The 21,763-nt window shown below is 28.0% G+C and overlaps 1 protein-coding gene across 1 annotated transcript; it reads right to left on the bottom strand.

Moving 5' to 3' along the window:
* Positions 1–559: 559 nt before the first annotated feature.
* On the bottom strand, positions 560–1,185 carry LOC127074157 (14 kDa proline-rich protein DC2.15). The gene has a single exon (XM_051015451.1). The coding sequence runs from the start codon at positions 1,125–1,127 to the stop codon at positions 741–743; it is 387 nt and encodes a 128-aa protein (XP_050871408.1). The 5' UTR covers positions 1,128–1,185; the 3' UTR covers positions 560–740.
* Between the last annotated feature and the right edge of the window lie 20,578 nt (positions 1,186–21,763).

The following is a 21,763-nucleotide window of genomic DNA, read 5'->3' on the forward strand; positions in this document are numbered from 1 at the left end:
TAAGATGTTACGTATATGATTTCTTTTTAATTAGTTTTTATTAATATAATATGAAATCAAACTTTTTATGATAACTATTTGAATTTAGTAGAAAATGGTATAATAGTTTAATTTTAAAATAAATACATTATTCTCTTAAAAAATTATTAATTTATAAATATTAATTAAATAAATATATTATAGAATACAAAATATTTTTACCGATGTTTTTTTAAAATATATAATAGAAGAAATATTTTAATTTATACCTAAAACAAATATTATATTATTGAAATATTACTAATCAAATAATGTAAAAATATTATACTTAACTTAAATTTAAGTATGTGGGGGCAGTAGCCCCATTGCACCATACTTGCCTCCGCCATACACCAAACCAAACCAAATGAGTGTGTCAGTCAAAGTTCTACTAACACGAGTTCAAATTAATAGAAGGAATCACGAATCTTTGCTCAAACGTTTTTTTTTTCTATTAATACGTTAAATAGCACTTAGATGGAATACTAAATACTAGTATAATCACTGCATATAGGGAAGCTAAAAAAGAAGACAAAGTTGCTTCAACTTCCAACCATCACAACAATAATGATAATAATAATCAAAGTATGAACAAATGTTCATTGACAAAAACAAGTAACAATTGTGAGAATGTACTAAGAAAGTGCAAAATCCACACACCAAATGAAGAATAATGAATATAGTGACACAACAAAACCATATTAAGTAGCAGTATCTATCAATTAAGCGCAAACGAACTCCTTTGGAACTCCTTTTCCACAGTAATCAAGTATCAAACTCAAATTAATGGGAAGATTAAGGCTAATCCCTAGAACATTAGCCTTAAGAGCAGTGCAGAGACAGACAGCAGCTTCAAGATTAGCAAGACCATCAATGAGAGAACAGCATGGTGTCTTTGGTGGTTTACCAAGTTCAACATTAATCAAACCTAATATATCAGCACACACGCCAAGCTTAATTGTGTCTCTAGGACATGTTGGGTTCTTTGGATGTGAGTGGTGGTGATTGTCACCTGTTGGGGATGGTGGAGGACATGGAACATAGTTGGAGGTTACAGAAGTGAAAAAGAGGATGTTGAGAGCAAGGATCATAGCAATCTTGGAAGCCATTAAAAGTTGGAAAATACTCTTAATCACTCTTGTTTGGTGTGTGAGTGATGATGTTTGAGAGGAATAAAAGAGGTTTTTATAGGGAAAGGATTGGTATGTTCCTTTTTTTTTTTAATTTAAATTATTGTGTGATAATGTTGATCAATTTATTGTTTGAAAGAATAAAGGTTGTATATAAGTGGGAGGACTCAATAATATTTGATAAATTTATTTCATTTTTTACGGTTGCATAATAACATATTTACATCATCTTAATATATTACAACTAAAATAACAACACATAGCACATATAATTTATTATATTTTAAATATGAGTTTAATTGGTATCCAATGATAGTGCAAAATGTTTTATATTGATGGTACACAATAAATAATATATTTAAATATTATTATTATGAGATTAATTACTATACGTTGTCAGTGTAAAAAGTTTTATACCGTCGATTCATCACCATCATCCGTTTGTATCACTTTATAGATTTTTGAAATAAAAGTTAAACTTATTTTAATATCCGACGTCTATGATTAACTGACGGTGTAAAATCTATTTACACTGTCAGTGTATTTCAATTAAACTTTATTATTATTATTATTATTATAATTATAATTATTATTATTATTATTATTATTATTATTATTGATTATAAAAACAAACAATGATATAATTTAAAATATATAAGATAAAAATATATATAATACTAAAAAAAAAAATTAATAATATAACCAAAATTATATATCAAAATAAAAAGACATATAAATTTACATTAAAAAAAATAGCATTACCGATGCACTAAAACAACAAAAATGCCCTGAAACAATAAGAAAGGAGAAGAACCACGGCTTAGAAACAACCGTCCGATTAAAATGACAAAAAGAATACCACCGACTAGTCTGATTCAAACTAAAGTTTCAAATACTTCACACCTTTATAGAGAGTAAGTTGGAGGAAGAAAAAGCAAAACACATTCAAAACAAAAGGATAGTAAATGGCCACCTAGCACACCTCTAAAGCTCCAAACACTTAAACGGGTCTCATCTCAGTCTAACAAAGTGACTTCGAAACATTGAAATCTGAAGCATGAACATTAACTCAATCTCATGACTAACTAATAATTGAAGGAGGTTTATTGATTAACAATCAAGCATTCTTGTCTAAAAATAACTTTAATTTACAATTTTTAAATAATTCAAATTATAAAATCAAGACAAGATCGAGACAAGACATATAGACACTGCCTTCACCTCCCCTAAACAACTTAATTACCTCTAAAATCGAGATGCAACCATCTAAACATCCTATATTAGATGGCTGAAGCAACGTCACACACACAAAAAGATGGTAAGTCGAATCCGCCCCCAAATACACGTAAAACTCCTCACATCATTATTACTCGACAATATTTGACATCTAAGAAGATTTTTTCTAATCAATAAGTTATTCCAAAACAACTTATAAGAGAACATAACAACTTTAAAAGACGCTTAACTCTTCCAATTATAACAATCTCCCTAATCATTATATAAAACTTATTTTTTAACCACCTATAGAGTCTAGTTTTCAAATTTAAACATCTTTCAAACCAAACCTTACATATTTCTAACAAACTTAAATAAATCAATTACAAGAATCTAAACATTTTTTTTACAAAAGAATGCCTATAGGATTTTATTAATAATTATATTTTGAATATAAATATAAATATCAATGAAAATATGAATCTCTAGTTATAAAAGTCTCTTATGTTTACAGTAATCTAGACAAATCCTAAGAGTGTGTTTGATGAGGTAATCGAGGATTTTTAAGGAATTCAAAATTCTAAACAATTTAAATTATTCAATTGAAATTTATTCATTTTTAAATTCTTTTGTTTATATGGAATATTAAAATAATTCATGGTTAAATATTTGGGGTTATTTTTATAAATTTTAAAACTTTTGAGTCAAATTTAAAATATGCAATTTTTGAAAATGGAACTAATTTATAAAATTATTAAGGATTTATTTGTAATTTTTTAAAAATTTTAGGGGTGAATTTGAATTTTTTATAAAATATGAGGACCATCTTGCAAATTTTAAAAAATTAATAATAAACAATTTAACATTTGCATTATATTGAGTGAATGAGTACTTTTAAATTCTTTATTTTTTGGTGTCATTTGAAATTCCTTGATTTAACTTGAATAAAATACTTCACAAATTTACATCATTTTAACCATCTCCATATTTGTTATCCAAACAATAAATTTTGATCAAGTCATTTTAAATTTTTTCAAAAAATTATTTTCTCTCATTAAAATGTTTCATCTAAACACACTCTAAATTCTTTATTTTTATAAGCAAAGTAAAAGTAAAATATGTATTCAGAAAGAATATTAGATTACTCTAAGAGAAAATTTAGATACAATTTATTAGATGTGGTTTTTGTTATTTTCCAATGAAAATATGATAAGTTCTTAAATATTATTTATGAAATGAAAATAGAAGAAAATTGCATATGTGTAGGAGAAAATTATATACTTGTCATATTTATTTATTTTTGGAAAATAATAAAAATCATGCCTAAGGAATTGTATCTAAGTTTTCTCAATTAATTTAAGTAAATTTTAAGAGTGTGTTTGGATAAAGTATTTTAATGAAAGAAAATATTTTTTTTAGAGAATTTAAAATAATTTGACAAAAATCCATTGTTTGGATAAAAAATATAGAGAATTATTAAAATGATGTAAATTTATAAAGTATTTATCCAAGCTAAATTTAAAAAACTTCGAATGACATCGAAAAGTAAAAGATTTGAAATTGTTTCATCACTCTATATAATGCAAATGTTAAATTATTTATTATTTATTTTTTAAATTTTTTAAGATGGTCCTCATATTTTATAAAATTTTCAAATTCACTTATATAATTTTTAAAAAAATTCAAATAAGTCCCTAATAATTTTCAAATTTTCCAAATTAGTCCTTTTACATATACAAATTTTGCAAATTAATCTCTATTTTTCATATTTAAAATTTGCCTCAAAATTTTTAAAATTTATGAAAATGACCCCAAAATTTTAACAATGAATCATTTTAATATTTCATCCAAACAAAATAATTAAAAATTAAATGAATTTTAATTGAATCATTTAAATTACTTAAAATTTTGAATTTCTTAAAAATTCTCAATTATCTTATTCAAACACACCTTAAGAGTGTGTTTGGATGAAGTATTTTAATGAAGGAAAGTAATTTTTTGAGAGAATTGAAAATTACTTGACTAAAATTTATGAAGTATATTCAAGTTAAATTTAAGAAATTTTAAATAACACCTAAAAGTAAAGAATTTAAATTGTTCATTCATTATATATAATGCAAATGTTAAATTATTTATTATTTATTTTTCAAATTTTGCAAGATGGTCCGCATACTTTATGAAAATTTTAAATTAATCTCTAAACTTTCAAAAAAATTCAAATAAATCCCTAATAATTTTTAAAATTTATAAATTAGTCCCTTCAAATTTTCAAATTTTATAAATTAATTTCTATTTTTTATATTTTAAACTTGACCCAAAAATTTTAAAACTTATAAAAATAACCCTAAAAATTAATAATGTGTCATTTTAATACTTCATTCATACAAAAAAAAATTAATAAATAAATAAATTTTAATTAAATTAATTAAATTACTTAAAATTTTAAATTCCATAAAAAAATTCGATTGACTCATTCAAACGTATCTAAATTTTATTTCTTCGGTCCATTTTATATAAATGGTTTAATTTTCAGCATTTAATGGGTTTCCCGTTTTTCAAGAGCAATTCAACTATGAATGCATTTATATGAATGTTGATCATCCCAATGCTAACAATAACTATATGAGATGAGTTGAAAAACGTGTGGATTTCATTAAGCCCAAATGTGGTTTTATAACTATTCCACGGATTACATTAAATAAAAATATTTAATAAATAATATATATTTTGTTTAAAATCACATATAACTAAAATAAACCTGTTTTATGAAATGGAGAGAGCACATGTGTCTAATACTACACCATCTCTTCGTCTCAATTTCAAAATAATTATCCTTTTACAATATCAATACAATATTTATTATTATTTTTCCACTATCATACCATATATTTACTAACTTTCACTTTATATCACCATTTTTTTAATTATAATTAATAGGGATATTCTAGTAAATGATATTAATTTTATTATTAAAATCAATATATCATATCATTTTCTTAAGAATCGTGAATTATTCACGTAAGACATTTTTTATGATACGGAGGAAGTGCAAATGTATTAAGTGTTTGTGTTATACATTTCTATATTTCTATCTTAATCATAGTAGTATATTATCGATACATAGTCTAACAATCCCAAGGGTCAAAGTTGAATATAATTAGAAAACTTCCACCGATAGTTACTCGTTCATAAAAATTATCATATTTAAGTTATGTGTTGTTTTAAAAAAAAAGTATTACATGTATTGATATTAATAAAAAAAGGTAACATTTATTTGAAAATTTTATTTTTAGTTGACCAATTACTAAATCTTTTGAAGTTATTTTGTTTAGTAAATCAAAGTTGACATGAGTTAGGCGTCTATGCCATAACCAAGAGTCTTCACTCATGATCACTGGACACTTAGTTCCAACCAATGATACATCATATAAGTTAAGTATATAGGTGTTATTAACCCTCAAGCCTTTAAACATACAATCCTTCTTTTCATTATGTTCAAGCAAACAACAAGATTTTGTAAAAGTAACTTTAAATCTCTTGTCGCATAGTTGACTAATGCTAAGGAGGTTATGTTTAAGACCATCAACTAACATAACACCGAAGATCGTAGTGGATGAGGGATTACCTACACTACCTTTTCCAAGTATTACTTCTTTGTTGTCGTCTCCATAAGTAATGTAACCCTTCTTCTTTGGCACAAAGTTATGAATGAAGATATGTCACCCGTCATATGTCTTGAGCATCCACTATCGAGAAATCACATTTTCTCCGTAGAGTTGAGACATTCAACCTATACAATCAACCAAGATAAATAGGTCCCCAATTTTCATTGGGTCTTTGAGAGTGAGTGAAATCAAGGTTGCATTTGGGCAACCATTGAAAAGCTTCTTTAGGAACAAAAAGTTTCCTAAACTTGTATTTTTCAATAGTATGACCTTTCTTGCAACAATAGTGACAAGATAAGTTGTGATGAGATGTACTTTTGCTATTTGGGTCTTTTTAAACATATTTATGTTTTTATATGAATGGTTCAAAGACCGTCCAGACTTTGATGGATCGATAGCAAATGCAAACTTTGGTTGTAATGCTTTGTCCAATTTAACTTGAAGAGTATTTATCTCTTTTTGCCAATTGTGACACGATTCACAACCAAACCTTGAAGGTTTTTAATCCTCATTCATGTCATTTTGAATATCTATCATAAATCGCTTAAGAACTTCCATCTTGTTATCGGATATTAAAACTTTAGTTTCTAAGTGTAAAAAGATTCCTTCGTGTGAACCTAACTTCTTAAAAGCGTCTAAGGCTTCTCTATGAAGATTTTAAAAAGTTTTATGTAATTGAGGATAACATAATTCATTAATAGATTCAAGATTAGAAAGACTTGTATTTTTCTTCTTCTTTTTGTTTTCCATGAGGAAAATCCGGCCCGATTCGACACTTGAAGTTGAGCTTTCATCACTTAAGGAATCACTTTCACTCTCCTAAGCAACATAAGCTCTTTTAGACTCGCTAGATTTCTTGTGATTGCATTTCTCTTTGTCTTTCTTAGTCATAGGACACTCCGGTCTATAATGACCAACTTCTCCATAATTGTAGCATGAACTTCTAAGTTTACCTTTCTTATTCACATATTCCTTTGAGGAGTTAGATAACCTTCAAAATTTGGTTAGGTTCTTGTCGGAGTGCTTGAATCCATTTTTCCTTATATACCTTTGGTACCTTTTGACAAACAATCTCATGTCTTCATCATAGGAATTTTTGTCATCTCTTGTTTCATAATCACTTTGTTCATTGTGTGAGGACTTTGATCTTGAAGTCTTTAGAGCAATAGACTTCTTCTCTACCTCCTCATATTTACCTTTCTCCTTCTTTACCTTTTTCTATTGATATTTTTCATGTTTTTCCAAGCAAGTGAGTTATTTATCATGTTCTTCCAATTTATCAAACAAAGTAGTGAGATCAAGTGTTTTAAGACCATTTGCCTCTTTGATTGAGGTGACCTTGGGTTTCCATTCCCTAATAAGACACCTTAAAATTTTATTAGTAGCAATATCATTGGAAATAGGGTTACCTAGAGCATCCAATCGATTTATAAGACGTGTGAACCTCTTTTGCATGTTGGCAATGGTTTCACCATGCTTCATGCAAATGAGTTCAGACTCTTGATTCAAGGTATTGATCCTAGCTTGTTTGACCTTATTAGTCCCCCCATGGGAAACTTCTAATATGTCCCACATAGCTTTGGCGGTTTCACAATGGGAAACACGATAATACTCATCAATATCTAGTGCAAATATGAGAATATTTTATGCCTTCCAATCATGTGACCATAATTTCTTATCATTATCATTCCATTGATTTTTCGATTTTGGTACGACGACACCTTCACCATTGATCATTGTAATTTGATTGGGACCATTAATGATGACGCCCCATACACCCTTATTAATTGAGTTAATATGGATACGCATACAAGCTTTCCAATAGCCATAATTTTCGCCGGTAAAAATTGTTGCTCTATTGTACGCCGCTTTAGGTTCGGTATCCATTTTATAATTAGAAAATATTGAAGCACGGAATTAACCAGAGCTCGTGATATCACTTGTTAGAAGATAGGCCTCGATCTAGATGGGGGTGAATAGATCACTAGTTAAAAAAAATTAACACAAAAATAGTTTTGAAAAGTTTATGAAAAACGGAAGTAACATGTATCGAATAACCGAACTTGCTATAAAAAAGCTCAGATATGCGTAATTGTAAGCACAGTATGATAATGAATCAAAAATTGATCAAAAATAATTGATCACAACCAATTGAATGCAAAGCTACAAGGATAGTCTATTTCCAATGATCAAACACATAAAAAAATATTGAGACAAGTTATTGAACACCTTGTGTGCAATCGATATTGTTTGGAAATTTATGTGGTTTTGTTGATCTTAAAATCCAATCACAATCTAAAGGCTTGTGATCAACTCAACAACACTTATTTCAAAATGTAATCAAAAATATTATCCAAACAAATTGGTCGCGTGATTGAAGAATTCAACAATTTGCAAATGGAAAATAAAAGAGATAGAGAGGGGGAGAGAGTACACAAGGACTTGTTTAGGCAGTTTCCCAATCGACCTCACTATGGGTACGTCTGCCCTCAATTTGAACTCGAATTGAGATAATGAAATTAAATTTACTTTGAAAAAGTATGTATACAAGAGAGATGTAGCAATCCAACCCTACAAACCTTAAGTTTGATGTTGATTCTGACACCTTATCTTCCCTTTATCAAAGCTTAATCAAGTAACCCAACAATTCCAGTTTGATTCACCGTCTCACGTTACTTCTTTGCAAGAAACCCCTTGTTCTTCAAAGCTTTCACTCAATTGAATCCAAAATATGAATTGTCGTAACCTAATATTTACCAAAGTGATCCATCGTCCCACGCTACTCCTTTGCAAGAACCTACCATTCTTAAAGTCCTTCACTCGATCGGATCCAAATTGCATAATCTTGTCCAAAACCTTCAAATCCCTAAATGATCTTGAAGGAAAACCCCAGCTCAGTTTTCTTATTTGTAATCCTCAAAGATCTAAACCCAATTTACAATTAAATCAATCCTAAATTGGACTTTATCAACCCTAATTCTAGATGACACCCAAATACATAATTATTATGTGTAGTTTATTTATGTGCATGCATAGAATGAGGTTGAAGATTACGAGAAAGCTTTGAAATCCTGATTTTGTGTAGGTTTTCACTAGAACCTTGCTCTAGAACCTTACTTGAAAATATTCATGTATGAAGTATTCATATGCATGCATGTTTGGAGACAAAAGGAATGCAAAAGATTTGAAAAATTATGAATTTTTGGAAAATTTCGTTGCATGAGCCGACCTGTGTAAGTCATGCACCAACCTGTATAGGTCATGTGTTGACCTGTATATGTTATGTTTTGACATGTAGAGGTGGCACATCAAACATAAGCTAAAGGCTTTAAAAATACAGTACATGTGTCGACCTGAAAAACTGATGTATCGACACATAGAAAAACATTTCTTCTATGTGTTGACCTGAAAAATATGTATGTGTCAACACATAGTTAGTTTTGCCCATAAACCTTACTTTTATGCATGACACCTTTTTCAACTTATTTTCAAATATTTTTATACTTCCTAATGCTAAGATATATATTGAGAATCAAATGATACCGTCCAATATACATAAACGCTAATCTATCCTAGTTTTGACATCATACAAAATACATCTAATGAAAAGTTACACTCACAACTACTATGTTTGATGTTGTTCTCATTCGATGTTGTTGTAATATCGTTGTTGTTGTTTGGTTGGCCGGAGTTGCGATGAGCGCACGAAAGTGATGATTATGGTAAGAGAGGCGTCAATTCAGTTTTTGTTGATGTTGTAGGCTGGTGGAAGTTGTGGATCAGAGTGTTGAGTGGTGTTATTATGGTGGTGAGCTAATATGGTGCGGTGGTGATATTGAGTTGAGGTACATTGCCGGCGGTGGTTCGGTTTGAGAGGGTGTACGGTGGAGAGTTTGATGTTGGTGAAAAGGGTTCATGTCTTTGTTTTTGTGGTGGATGGGTGCCTTTTTATGAAGAGGAAATGAGGGAAATTCGATATTAAAGTGGTGGTGAAGGGTGAAGCTTGCACAAAGGGAGTACGATTGTGGATGGAGGTTGATGGAAGAAGGGAAGTGTGTGGTGTATGGAGAAGTGGAAGCACATGGGAGAGTGTGTTGTAATGTGAAGTCCGTGTAGGGAAAAAACATGAAAAATGGAAGATGATAGATGAGCAGTGGTAATATAGTGAGCATGTTTTGCTATGGTGGTTGGCGTTTGTTCGGTTAGTTTGCCGGAGGAAGTATGTTAGGTGAGAGAAGTTGTTAGTTAGTGATGAACAATGGTTACTGAAAATGGTTGCAGGGTGGAAAGGGTGAGGTACGAAAATGATCTGGTGTTAGTCTATGATGGTGAGACGTTGGATTTGTGATTTGTTGTACTAAGATGAAAGATGTGTGTGTGTGTGTGTGTGTGCGCGCGCGCGCGCGTGTGTGTGTGAATGAGGAGAGAGTTTTAAGGCCTTATTTGGATTGAAAAATGAAATAAAGGGGTAATTACTGAATTGAAAAGAGATAAAGAGGCTCCCCACGAAAAAGAGAGAGAAAACTCTCTTTATTCAGCTATTTTTTGTACTGTAGTGGAATGAGTCCTCTCTTTTCAAATTTTTTACTACCTTTCATTCAAAATAAGAGAGAGTAATTGGTTGTGATTGGGAGCCTCCCTTCTAGCTGTCATTGGTTTGTTGGTTCTCTATTCTTTTTTCCTTTCCACTTTATTGTTTTTACTTTTTCAAAGAGATAAGAAAGTCGTCCCTCTTAGTCACGTGAAATGGAGGGAATATTCTCACCACTAGCTTTTTCCTTTCTCATTTTTGGTTTTCTTTCGAATTTTCAAATGAAATAAGAGGGATCCAAGTGAAATGAGGTGTATTGATTGAGAATCGTTGATCATTTTAATCCAGTAGCCAATGAGTCAAGCTCTTATAGTAAACAAATTAGAGTTTTCATAATCAAATGCATTGCCAAAAAAGCTCCTAGGATTTTTTTTTATGATTAAAATAAGTCCAAAAGAATTAAATCAAATAAAATTCAAATATTTTTAATAAAGCAAATAAAGATCAAATTGACTATTTATTTATTTCTATTTTGTTTTCTTTATATGCGAAATACAGTTATGTAAAACAGATAGTCACAGATCAAATCTCGCAGTAAAAAGTACTCAGGTGAAAAGGCTTAAATAGATCAAAATGCGACCGCCCGAAGATGCGAAAAATAAATCGAGCATACTAGATTAAATTACACGTAATATTGATCAATAAAACACATAGTTGCAAGCTAAAACCTAAAAAAATTATTCACTAATTTTATGTGCGATTAAGAAATCGATTCAATCAGTCTGTCTATAAACTGAAATTTTATTCTAAACAAAAAAAATGAAGTTAGATGCATGAAAGTTTAAAATGCTCAGAAAAATTGAGGTATGATAATAGACTTTCATGAACTAACATTGATAATTTACTATTCCAGATATAGGCATCAATCCATCTTAACCACTTTTCTCCAAATCCTTTTATGCCTAACATATATTTAATGAATCCTTAGTTGAAATTGTCAGATGCCTTTTCAAAATACACCTTTAGCATTATACACTTTTTTTCTCCATTTTATCTAAATCAATTATTTCATTCAGGACTACTACCCGTCAAGAATATGTCTTCCCGGTACAAATGCAGTTTGACTCTTTGACATTATCTTATCAGTCACTTTATTGAGTCTGTTTGCCAACACGTTTAAAATTATTTTATATAGAGTACCCACCAGGCTTATGGGTTTATAATCCCCAAGGTCTTGAGGATTATCTAACTTATGAATAAGGGGCAGAAAAGAGGAAGGATTGGCTTTAGGAAGATATGCTTTAGAGTGGAATTCTAAGATGCAGTTGAAAACATCTTTAACTATGAAACTAAAACTTATTTTAAGAAATTCAAAAATTTATTCCATCTGGACCCGGTCATTTTTTCATCATTGCACTCTCAAACAACACATTTAATCTCTTCCATTGTGAACTCCTCCTCTACCTGAATCTTTCCTATTGTGAACTCCACTTCTAGCAAATTGTTCCTCCTCCTTCTTGATTTTAGGGTTGAGTGGAAAAACTTTATATTTATATCCCCTTCTCACCCAACTGTGTATAATTTTTGTCTTAATATACTTTCTATATATTACAAGTTCTTCCAAAAAGAATTAGAAGCTTCATTCCTCTTCTCAACCCAATTCCCCCTCCTCCAAAGCCATAACCCTCCGCTCAACATCATAATCATCAAGACTCTTACGTCCTGTCGTATCCCAAATTTTGCCCACCCTTCACATGTTTTCTAGCGCCATTTTATTTCAAATAAATTAAATGACACACTTGGTAAAGGAGCATGTGTAACGAATGCAAGCATAAGGTCATGAGTTAAAATTTTATATTTTCCATTTTTTTTTGGTATTTTTCCCTTTTTATTTGCTTTTAACTTTATCGCTATTTTGTTTTCAAAATTACAAAAAAAATCACAAAAATTTTATTTTTATGTTTTATTATTATTTTTTATTTTTTTATTATTATGCATTTTTAAAAAAATATATTAATTAAAACCATGATTTTACGCATAAAATAATAAAAAATATTTTATTTTAAATGCAGTTTATTTATTAGACTTAATTAATTTAATTTCGTTCTAATTAATATGATACTATTTTAATTTAAGTTTTAACCAATTTGGTTACTAAAAATATAAAAAAAAAACCTTTATAGTACTAGTATATTGTTATTATTAGTTATTATTAGAGAAAAAAATGCATATTTATTTATTTTTATTTTTCATTTTTTATTATTATCAATTTTTTCACTTTTTTATTTTTATTTTTATTTTTATTTTATTTTTAAAATCCCAGAATTAATTTTAAAAAAATCAATAATTGATAAAATTGGAGTCGTTCTATTAAAATCCTAATAAACCAAGAAAATCAAAAAAAAAATATGTATATATTATTACTTTTACTACTATTAGTTATTTTCAAGAGATTTTGTTATTAAGTTAATTATTATCAATTTAGTGATTGGTTAATATGTATTAATTTGCATTATTATTATTGTTAATAAAAAGATCCCAAAATCTCAAATACTCCAAATTTAGTACACGATTTCAAGTACATGATTTTAATCCAAAACTAGAACAAATCTTATCACATATATCCTAATATATTACACGGTTTACATTCTAAAAAAAAAACATATCCCAAATTTAAACCAAAATCAAGTCATTCAAAGGCTTTCCCAAACCAAACTAAAATAAAATTATGAATCATTATAAATTATTATAGAATTCATTCTTATGTTATTATTGTTATTAGAGGTCCCAATATTCCAAAATCAATACTTCCAAAAAAAAGCGTTATCATCAAATAGAATAGATTTATATGACATTTAAAATTGAATTTTAAGTTGTAAAATGTTTTTTATAGAGAGTGTTTTACATTTTATTTACCATCATAATAAATTAATAATATTATACTTTTATTGTATTAAATTAACTTATAATATCGTTTACAAATTATTTAATTAATGATCGTTGTACATCTAAAAAATGTATTAGAATTAAGATATAAATAAATTTAAATTTTTAATAAAATTCATATAACAATAAGAACATTTATAATAAACATTAACTCTAAATTTTAAATATTACTAAAAAAATAGTTTTTTATAGATTTTGTTGTCATGCACAATTCATATACGAGACAAAGACAAATATATATTTGATACATATTGATAAGTTAAAATTAATATTTTTTTAATAAAAATAAAAATAATAATTAATAAAATGTTTCCATTATTATAAAAAAGTTCTTTTTACTATTATTAAATTCGCTAGTTATTATCATTATAAAAACAAACCCCTAAAATACTATTATCATTACTCCAAAATTAAAGTGAAATTCCTAAATTTTCAAATCTAAGAATATGTTTCCTGAATATCTCAATCTCCATCAAAATTCATATCCCAATTTTCAAGTTTATCATACGCTCAAAATATTTTAAAAAAATTGAATCTCTTTTAATCCAATTCAAACTCATTTAATTGCTTCCCTAATTCAAAGTAGAAAAGAATATCAAAACAATTAACACTATTTAATTCCAATTCTCTTATAAATTGGATTAAAATTCAACAATTAAGGGGGAAAACAGAGAATAAATCTTTAATGTACAAAATACATATCATAAAATTTTTGTCGTCACCTATTCTATCAAGTGCAAAAGAGGAAGATCAGTTCAAAGACAAAAGAAAAAGGAAGAAGGGAAAGATCGAATCAAACACATAAGAAGGGAGAGAGTTTAAAAGATTAATAATTTGGTTCGCCGGGATAGACCTCGATCCCGTAGGTTGGTTCTTTTGTTCACACCTTAATATACATATTTTGTTATTATAATTGCTTCGAAACTTTGTTTAACATTTTTTATGAGTTAAGTATATTTGTATATAACTTACATTAGCTTTTATAATTATTTCAACTATCTATAAAAATATGTGAAAGTTATAAAAGCCTTGTATTGTATCTATAAGGAATACCAAATCATACCCCAGTAGGCAAGATTCGGTTTGTACGCACTATGTATCTGAGACTCATTTTGTTACTGAAAAAACGAGTTTCTCTGTTACTTGCTTCTTCTGACGGTAAAGAGCTAGTGTTCTTTTTTTATTAAACCAAAAAGAAAATATTTAATGATTGAACCATTCACTTAACATAATTTATCAGGATTAAGTAGGGCTATTTAGTATGACTAACACCAATGCACCACCAACAACACATAAAAAAGAATATAATAAAAAAATACTTGTAGTAACCATTCCATAGAAACACCACACAACATATCTACAAAAGAATCAAAACATAATAAAAAACTATAACATGTTTTGAATCCAACACTATAACCATTTTTCCATAATACAAAAATAACAACAATGCCATAACAAAAGAAAAATTGAAACGAAGGAAAGAAGTTTAGATCTGAAATGGAGTTTACTAACGTCGCCATCACGATAACAACAATTATAAACCTGTAAAAAGAAAATATACACACAAAAAATAAATTAATTTGGGTTATATATTAAAATTAATTAAATTAATTTATGATAGGATTAATACAAAAAATAATTAGTTGATTATTTAGATATTCATAATTAACATGGAAAATATATAATTAGGGGTTTAAGTTGAGATTAGAATTAATTCTATAATTAAGCACATTGAAATTAAGGATTAATTTTAAAATGGGTTAATATAAATAATAAAAGGGTTAATTATGGGATATTAATCAATTAAGATTAGTTTATGGGATAACTTTTGGGATAAAAAAAATTAGTGATAAGGGATATAATCCTTGAGTTTGTATAATTACAAATAATTAATAGAGATAATATGGGATAATTATTTTCTTAAATAAATTAAAATACTATTTTTGCATGGGATAAAAAGTATAAAAGATTAGTTTATCGGATAACTTTTGGGATAAAAAAAATTAGTGATAAGGGATATAATCCTTGAGTTTGTATAATTACAAATAATTAATAGAGATAATATGGGATAATTATTTTCTTAAATAAATTAAAATACTATTTTTGCATGGGATAAAAAGGTATAAAATCAATTTGAACTCACTTCAAATCGTAAGACCTCTACCCTAGAGTATTTAGGCACTTTTCAAAAGCAATTACTTCTTCGCCCCCGAAGCGTGAGAATTTTTAAGGGATAAAAACAATCAACCAAACAACATTTTCAAGAAGAACTACGGTACTTTGATCCCTCGCTTAATGCGAAGGTACGTAGGCATAGAGTTGTAAACTCTAGCGAGTACAATTATGAAAAATATTTTTGGGTCTCTCGTCCATTTAAAAGTAATACCTTTTGTAAATAAATAAATAATTAATAAATATTAAAGCAAACACTTTAGAAACACACATTAGCCCTAGAATTGTAGGAGGGTCCCATTGAGTACAATGGAGGTAAGGGGTGCCTAACACCTTCCCCTTACTTAACTGACTCCCGAACCTAGTCTCTTACTCTTAACTATTAGGTTTTATCATTATTTCTCTGTTCCTTAGGAACAAATAAAGGATGGTGGCGACTCTGTCATTTTTCCAGCCGCGACAGTTGGCGACTCTGTTGAGGACAATGAAAATGTTATGACATAGTGGATACATAACATCCCGTGGGGTCTTTGACATAGTGGATACATAACATAGATACATAACACAGACTGAGACTCAAGACTCATCGTAAGAGTCCGAATATCCCCAGCTAATCGGTGATAGATCTCAATCCTTGCACATTCTTAGAATCCACCGACTACGTGGTCAAAATTAGGATTCCTCTTTATATTTAACCATCTTCTCCCCAAGAAGATGAAGACTCGTCATCATCATCTCAGTTTGAAGTTGATTAAATAGGGGCAGCTGTCGTACCCCAAATTTTGCCCATCTTTCAGATGTTTTCTAGTGCCATTTCATTTCAAATAAATTAAATGACACACTTGGTAAATGAGCATGTGTAAGGAATGCAAGCATAAGGTAATGAGTTCAAATCCTATATTTTCCATCTTTTTTTTTGTATTTTTCCCTTTTTATTTGCTTTTAACTTTATCGCTATTTTGTTTTCAAAATTACATAAAAAAATCACAAAAATTTTATTTTTATGTTTTATTATTAATTTTTTTTTATTATTATTCATTTTTAAAAAAAATATTAATTAAAACCATGATTTTACGCATAAAATAATAAAAAATATTTTATTTTAAATGCAGTTTATTCATTAGATTTACTTAAGTTAATTTCGTTCTAATTAATATGATACTATTTTAATTTAAGTTTTAACAAATTTGGTTACTAAAAATATAAAAAAAAAACCTTTATAGTACTAGTATATTGTTATTATTAGTTATTATTAGAGAAAAAATTGCATATTTATTTATTTTTATTTTTCATTTTTTATTATTATCAAATTTTTCATTTTTTTATTTTTATTTTATTTTAAAAATCCCAGAATTAATTAAAAAAAAGAACAAAAAATTCAATAGTTGATAAAATTGGAATCGTTCTATTAAAATCCTAATAAACCAAGAAAATCAAAAAAAATATATGTATATATTATTACTTTTACTACTATTAGTTATTTTCAAGAGATTTTGTTATTATGTTAATTATTATCAATTTAGTGATTGGTTAATATGTATTAATTTGCATTATTATTATTGTTAATAAAAAGATCCTAAAATCCCAAATACTCCAAATTTTTAGTACACGATTTCAAGTAAATGATTTTAATCCAAAACTAGAACAAATCTTATCACATATATCCTAATATATCACACGGTTTATATTCTAAAAAAAAATATCCCAAATTTAAACCAAAATCAATTCATTCAAAGGCTTTCCCAAACCAAACTAGAATAAAATTATGAATCATTATAAATTATTATAGAATTCATTCTTATGTTATTATTATTATTAGAGGTCCCAATATTCCAAAATCAATACTTCCAAAAAAAAGCGTTATCATCAAATAGAATAGATTTATATGACATTTAAAATTGAATTTTAAGTTGTAAAATGTTTTTTATAGAGAGTGTTTTACATTTTGTTTACCATAATAATAAATTAATAATATTATACTTTTATTGTATTAAATTAACTTATAATATCGTTTACAAATTATTTAATTAATGATCGTTGTACATCTAAAAAATGTATTAGAATTCAGATAATAATAAATTTAAATTTTTAATAAAATTCATATAACAATAAGAACATTTATAATAAACATTAACTCTAAATTTTAAATATTACTAAAAAAATAGTTTTTTATAGATTTTGTTGTCATGCACAATTCATATACGAGACAAAGGCAAATATATATTTGATACATATTGATAAGTTAAAATTAATATTTTTTTAATAAAAAAAATAATAATAATTAATAAAATGTTTCCATTATTATAAAAAAGTTCTTTTTACTATTTTTAAATTCGCTTTTTATTATCATTATAAAAATAAACCCCTAAAATACTATTATCATTACTACAAAATTAAAGTCAAATTCCAAAATTTCCAAATCTAAGAATATGTTTCCTGAATATCCCAATCTCCATCAAAATTCATATCCCAATTTTCAAGTTTATCATAGGCTCAAAATATTAAAAAAATTGAATCTCTTTTAATCCAATTCAAACTCATTTAATTACTTCCCTAATTCAAAGTGGAAAAAATATCAAAATAATTAACACTATTTAATTCCAATTCTCTTATAAATTGGATTAAAATTCAACAATTAAGGGGAACAGAGAATAAATCCATAATTTACAAAATACATATCATAAAATTTCTGTCGGCACCTATTCTATCAAGTGCAAACGGGATAGACCTCGATCCCGTAGGTTGGTTATTTTGTTCAGACCTTAATATACATATTTTGTTATTATAATTGCTTCGAAACTTTGTTTAACATTTTTTATGAGTTAAGTATATTTGTATATAACTTACATTAGCTTTTATAATTATTTTAACTAATTATTAAAATATGTGAAAGTTTGAAAAGCTTTGTATTGTATCTATAAGGAATACCAAATCATACCCCAGTAGGCAAGACTCGGTTTTGTACGCACTATGTACCTGACAAGATATTTTTTCATTTTTTAATCATAAATAATTATTTATATTAAAGGAAGAGTATTTTTTTTATTTCAAAAAAAAACTAAGTACTAACACTAAGTAATGTCACATAATGACTTATTTTGTTACTGAAAAAACGAGTTTCTCTGTTACTTGCTTCTTCTGACGGTAAAGAGCTCGTGTTCTTTTTTTATTAAACCAAAAAGAAAATATTTAACGATTGAACCATTCACTTAACATAATTTATCAGGATTAAGTATGCCTATTTAGTATGACTAACACCAATGCACCACCAACAACACATAAAAAATAATATAATAAAAAAATACTTGTAATAACCATTCCATAGAAACACCACACAACATATCTAAAAAAAATCAAAACATAATAAAAAACTATAACAACATGATTTGAATCCAACACTATAACCATTTTTCCATAATACAAAAATAACAACATGCCATAACAAAAGAAAAATTGAAACAAGGGAAAGAAGTTTAGATCTGAAATGGAGTTCACCAACGTCGCCATCACGATAACAACAATTATAAACCTGTAAAAAGAAAATATACAAAAAAAATATAATTAATTTGGGTTATATATTAAAATTAATTAAATTCATTTATGATGGGATTAATACAAAAAATAATTAGTTGATTATTTAGATATTAATTAACATGGAAAATATATAATTAGGGGTTTAAGTTGAGATTAGAATTAATTCTTTAATTAAGCATATTGAAATTAAGGATTAATTTTTAAATGGGTTAATATAAATAATAAAAGGGTTAATTATGGGATATTAATCAATTAAGATTAGTTTATGGGATAATTTTTGGGATAAAAAAAATTAGTGACAAAGGATATAATCCTTGAGTTTGTATAATTACAAATAATTAATAGGGATAATATGGGATAATTTTATGGGATAAAACCTCAGGGTTTTAAAGATAAAAATTTATGGGATAATTTAGGGATAATTTTTGGGATAATAAATAGGGATAAATTTTTAAGGTTTTAGGGATAAATAATTAGAGATAAGGGATATAACACTTTGGTTAAGGTTATGAGATAAAACCCTAGGATTTTAAGGGATAAAAATTTATGGGATAAAATTATGAGATAATTTTAGGGATAATATGGGAAAAAAATGTGGGATATATTTTTAGGATTTTAGGGGTAAATAATCAGGAATAGGATATTTTGTTACTTTATAATCATCGAATATTGTTATGGGTTTATTTTCTAAAATTAAAATATTCATCATTTTGGTAAATTAACTAAGGGATAAAATCAGGATAAGAAATATGTTAAATTGCATCTTATTTAATTTATTTTCTTAAAAATTAAATTTTTACAATTGAATAAGGGATAATAATGGATAAAAACAAGGGATACAAATATGGGATAAAACATTGTTTAAAATTCTAGGATTTTCAAGGAATAAAATCGGGGATAAAATCGGGATAAAGGGTTATGTCTAATACCTAATTATGACTCCTAACTTATTTTCTTAAATAAATTAAAATACTATTTTTGCATGGGATAAAAGGGATAAAATCAATTTGTACTCACTTCAAATCGTAAGACCTCTACCCTAGTGTATTGATGCACTTTTCAAAATCAATTACTTCTCCGCCCCCGAGGCGTGAGAATTTTTAAGGGATAAAAACAACCAACCAAACAGCATTTTCAAGAAGAACTACGGTACTCTTATCCCTCGCCTAATGCGAAGGTACGTAGGCATAGAGTTGTAAACGCTAGCGAGTACAATTATGAAAAATATTTTTGGGTCTCTCGTCCATTTAAAAGTAATACCTTTTGTAAATAAATAAATAATTAATAATTAATAAATATTAAAGCAAATACTTTAGAAACACACACTAGCCCTAGAATTGTAGGAGGGTCCCATTGAGTACAATGGAGGTAAGGGGTGCCTAACACCTTCCCCTTACTTAACTGACTCCCGAACCTAGTCTCTTACTCTTAACTATTAGGTTTTATCATTATTTCCCTGTTCCTTAGGAACAAATAAAGGATGGTGGCGACTCTGTCATTTTTCCAGCCGCGACAGCTGGCGATTCTGCTGGGGATTTCTTACATTTCCCCTAAAGAGAGTCCATCCCAATCTCCAGTTTTAAGGTTTTGTGTGTTTTCTGTGTTTGCTTGTTTTTATTTATTTATCTGTTTTTACTACTTCTCATTTATTCATTTTATATTATATTTTATCACTCTCTTATATTCAACTGTCATTGGTTGGGATTGATACAATTTGAGAAGCTAAAACCCAATCTCGAGGAAAAATATAAGCTCAAGTAAGGGGTCGTCCTGTCTCGGCCACCGGGGTTTCCATCCCGTGGGGTCTTTGATGATGATTCCGCCCAAAATAGATCAATTCAAAAGGTTTATCATGAGAAGGCCAGCACTTCTTCATGATAAAACTTTGATTTCGACCCATGACTCTGGGGACCTCTTCTAGAACCCTCTTAACTTAGGGTGACCTTATGTTACCAACCTGCAAAGGTCGTTACTAAGGTCCCTCCTAGACGAGACTTATCCCGAAGGATTACCGTAGGAAGGCTTGCTCCTTCTCATGGTAAAACAACGGTATAATCCATGACTCTATGACTATCATCTTACCAAAAGCTTTATATCCTACAAATGAGGGGACAAGGTAATCTAAACTTAGAACTGGCATGTCATAAGAAGACCACCTTAACTAGGTCATGCTTGAGTATTACCTTACATATCCCGAAACTCGTTTGAGTTTCCCACGCCGATCATTATCCCTATAAGGAGCCTTCTTAAACAAGGTGTCCTTATATTTGGCTTATTTCTTAGATCCATATGTGGGTTCTATATCCATCACATTCTCTAAACCTGTGTGGTTTCTCTTATCTGTCATTATCCTAACGTGACAGTTGCATTGCATCTAAAAAAAACTTTTAGCATACCTTCAAATTAAAAAATTAAAAAATATTTTTGCACACCTGTCATACCCCAATTTTGTTCGAGTAAAAAGAAAAAATCTTCAACCAACATTTACTACCCAATGCTATAAGACATGTATTTTATCTTAGGACATAAGCCTCCTCTTGAAGTTTCTCAGC

This window comes from Lathyrus oleraceus, chromosome 4, assembly GCF_024323335.1.
Source record: "Lathyrus oleraceus cultivar Zhongwan6 chromosome 4, CAAS_Psat_ZW6_1.0, whole genome shotgun sequence".
NCBI lineage: Eukaryota > Viridiplantae > Streptophyta > Magnoliopsida > Fabales > Fabaceae > Lathyrus > Lathyrus oleraceus.

Coding starts and splice junctions, on each gene's coding strand:
- LOC127074157 (XM_051015451.1), bottom strand. CDS start 1,127: ATGGCTTCCAAGATTGCTATGATCCTTGCTCTCAACATCCTCTTTTTC.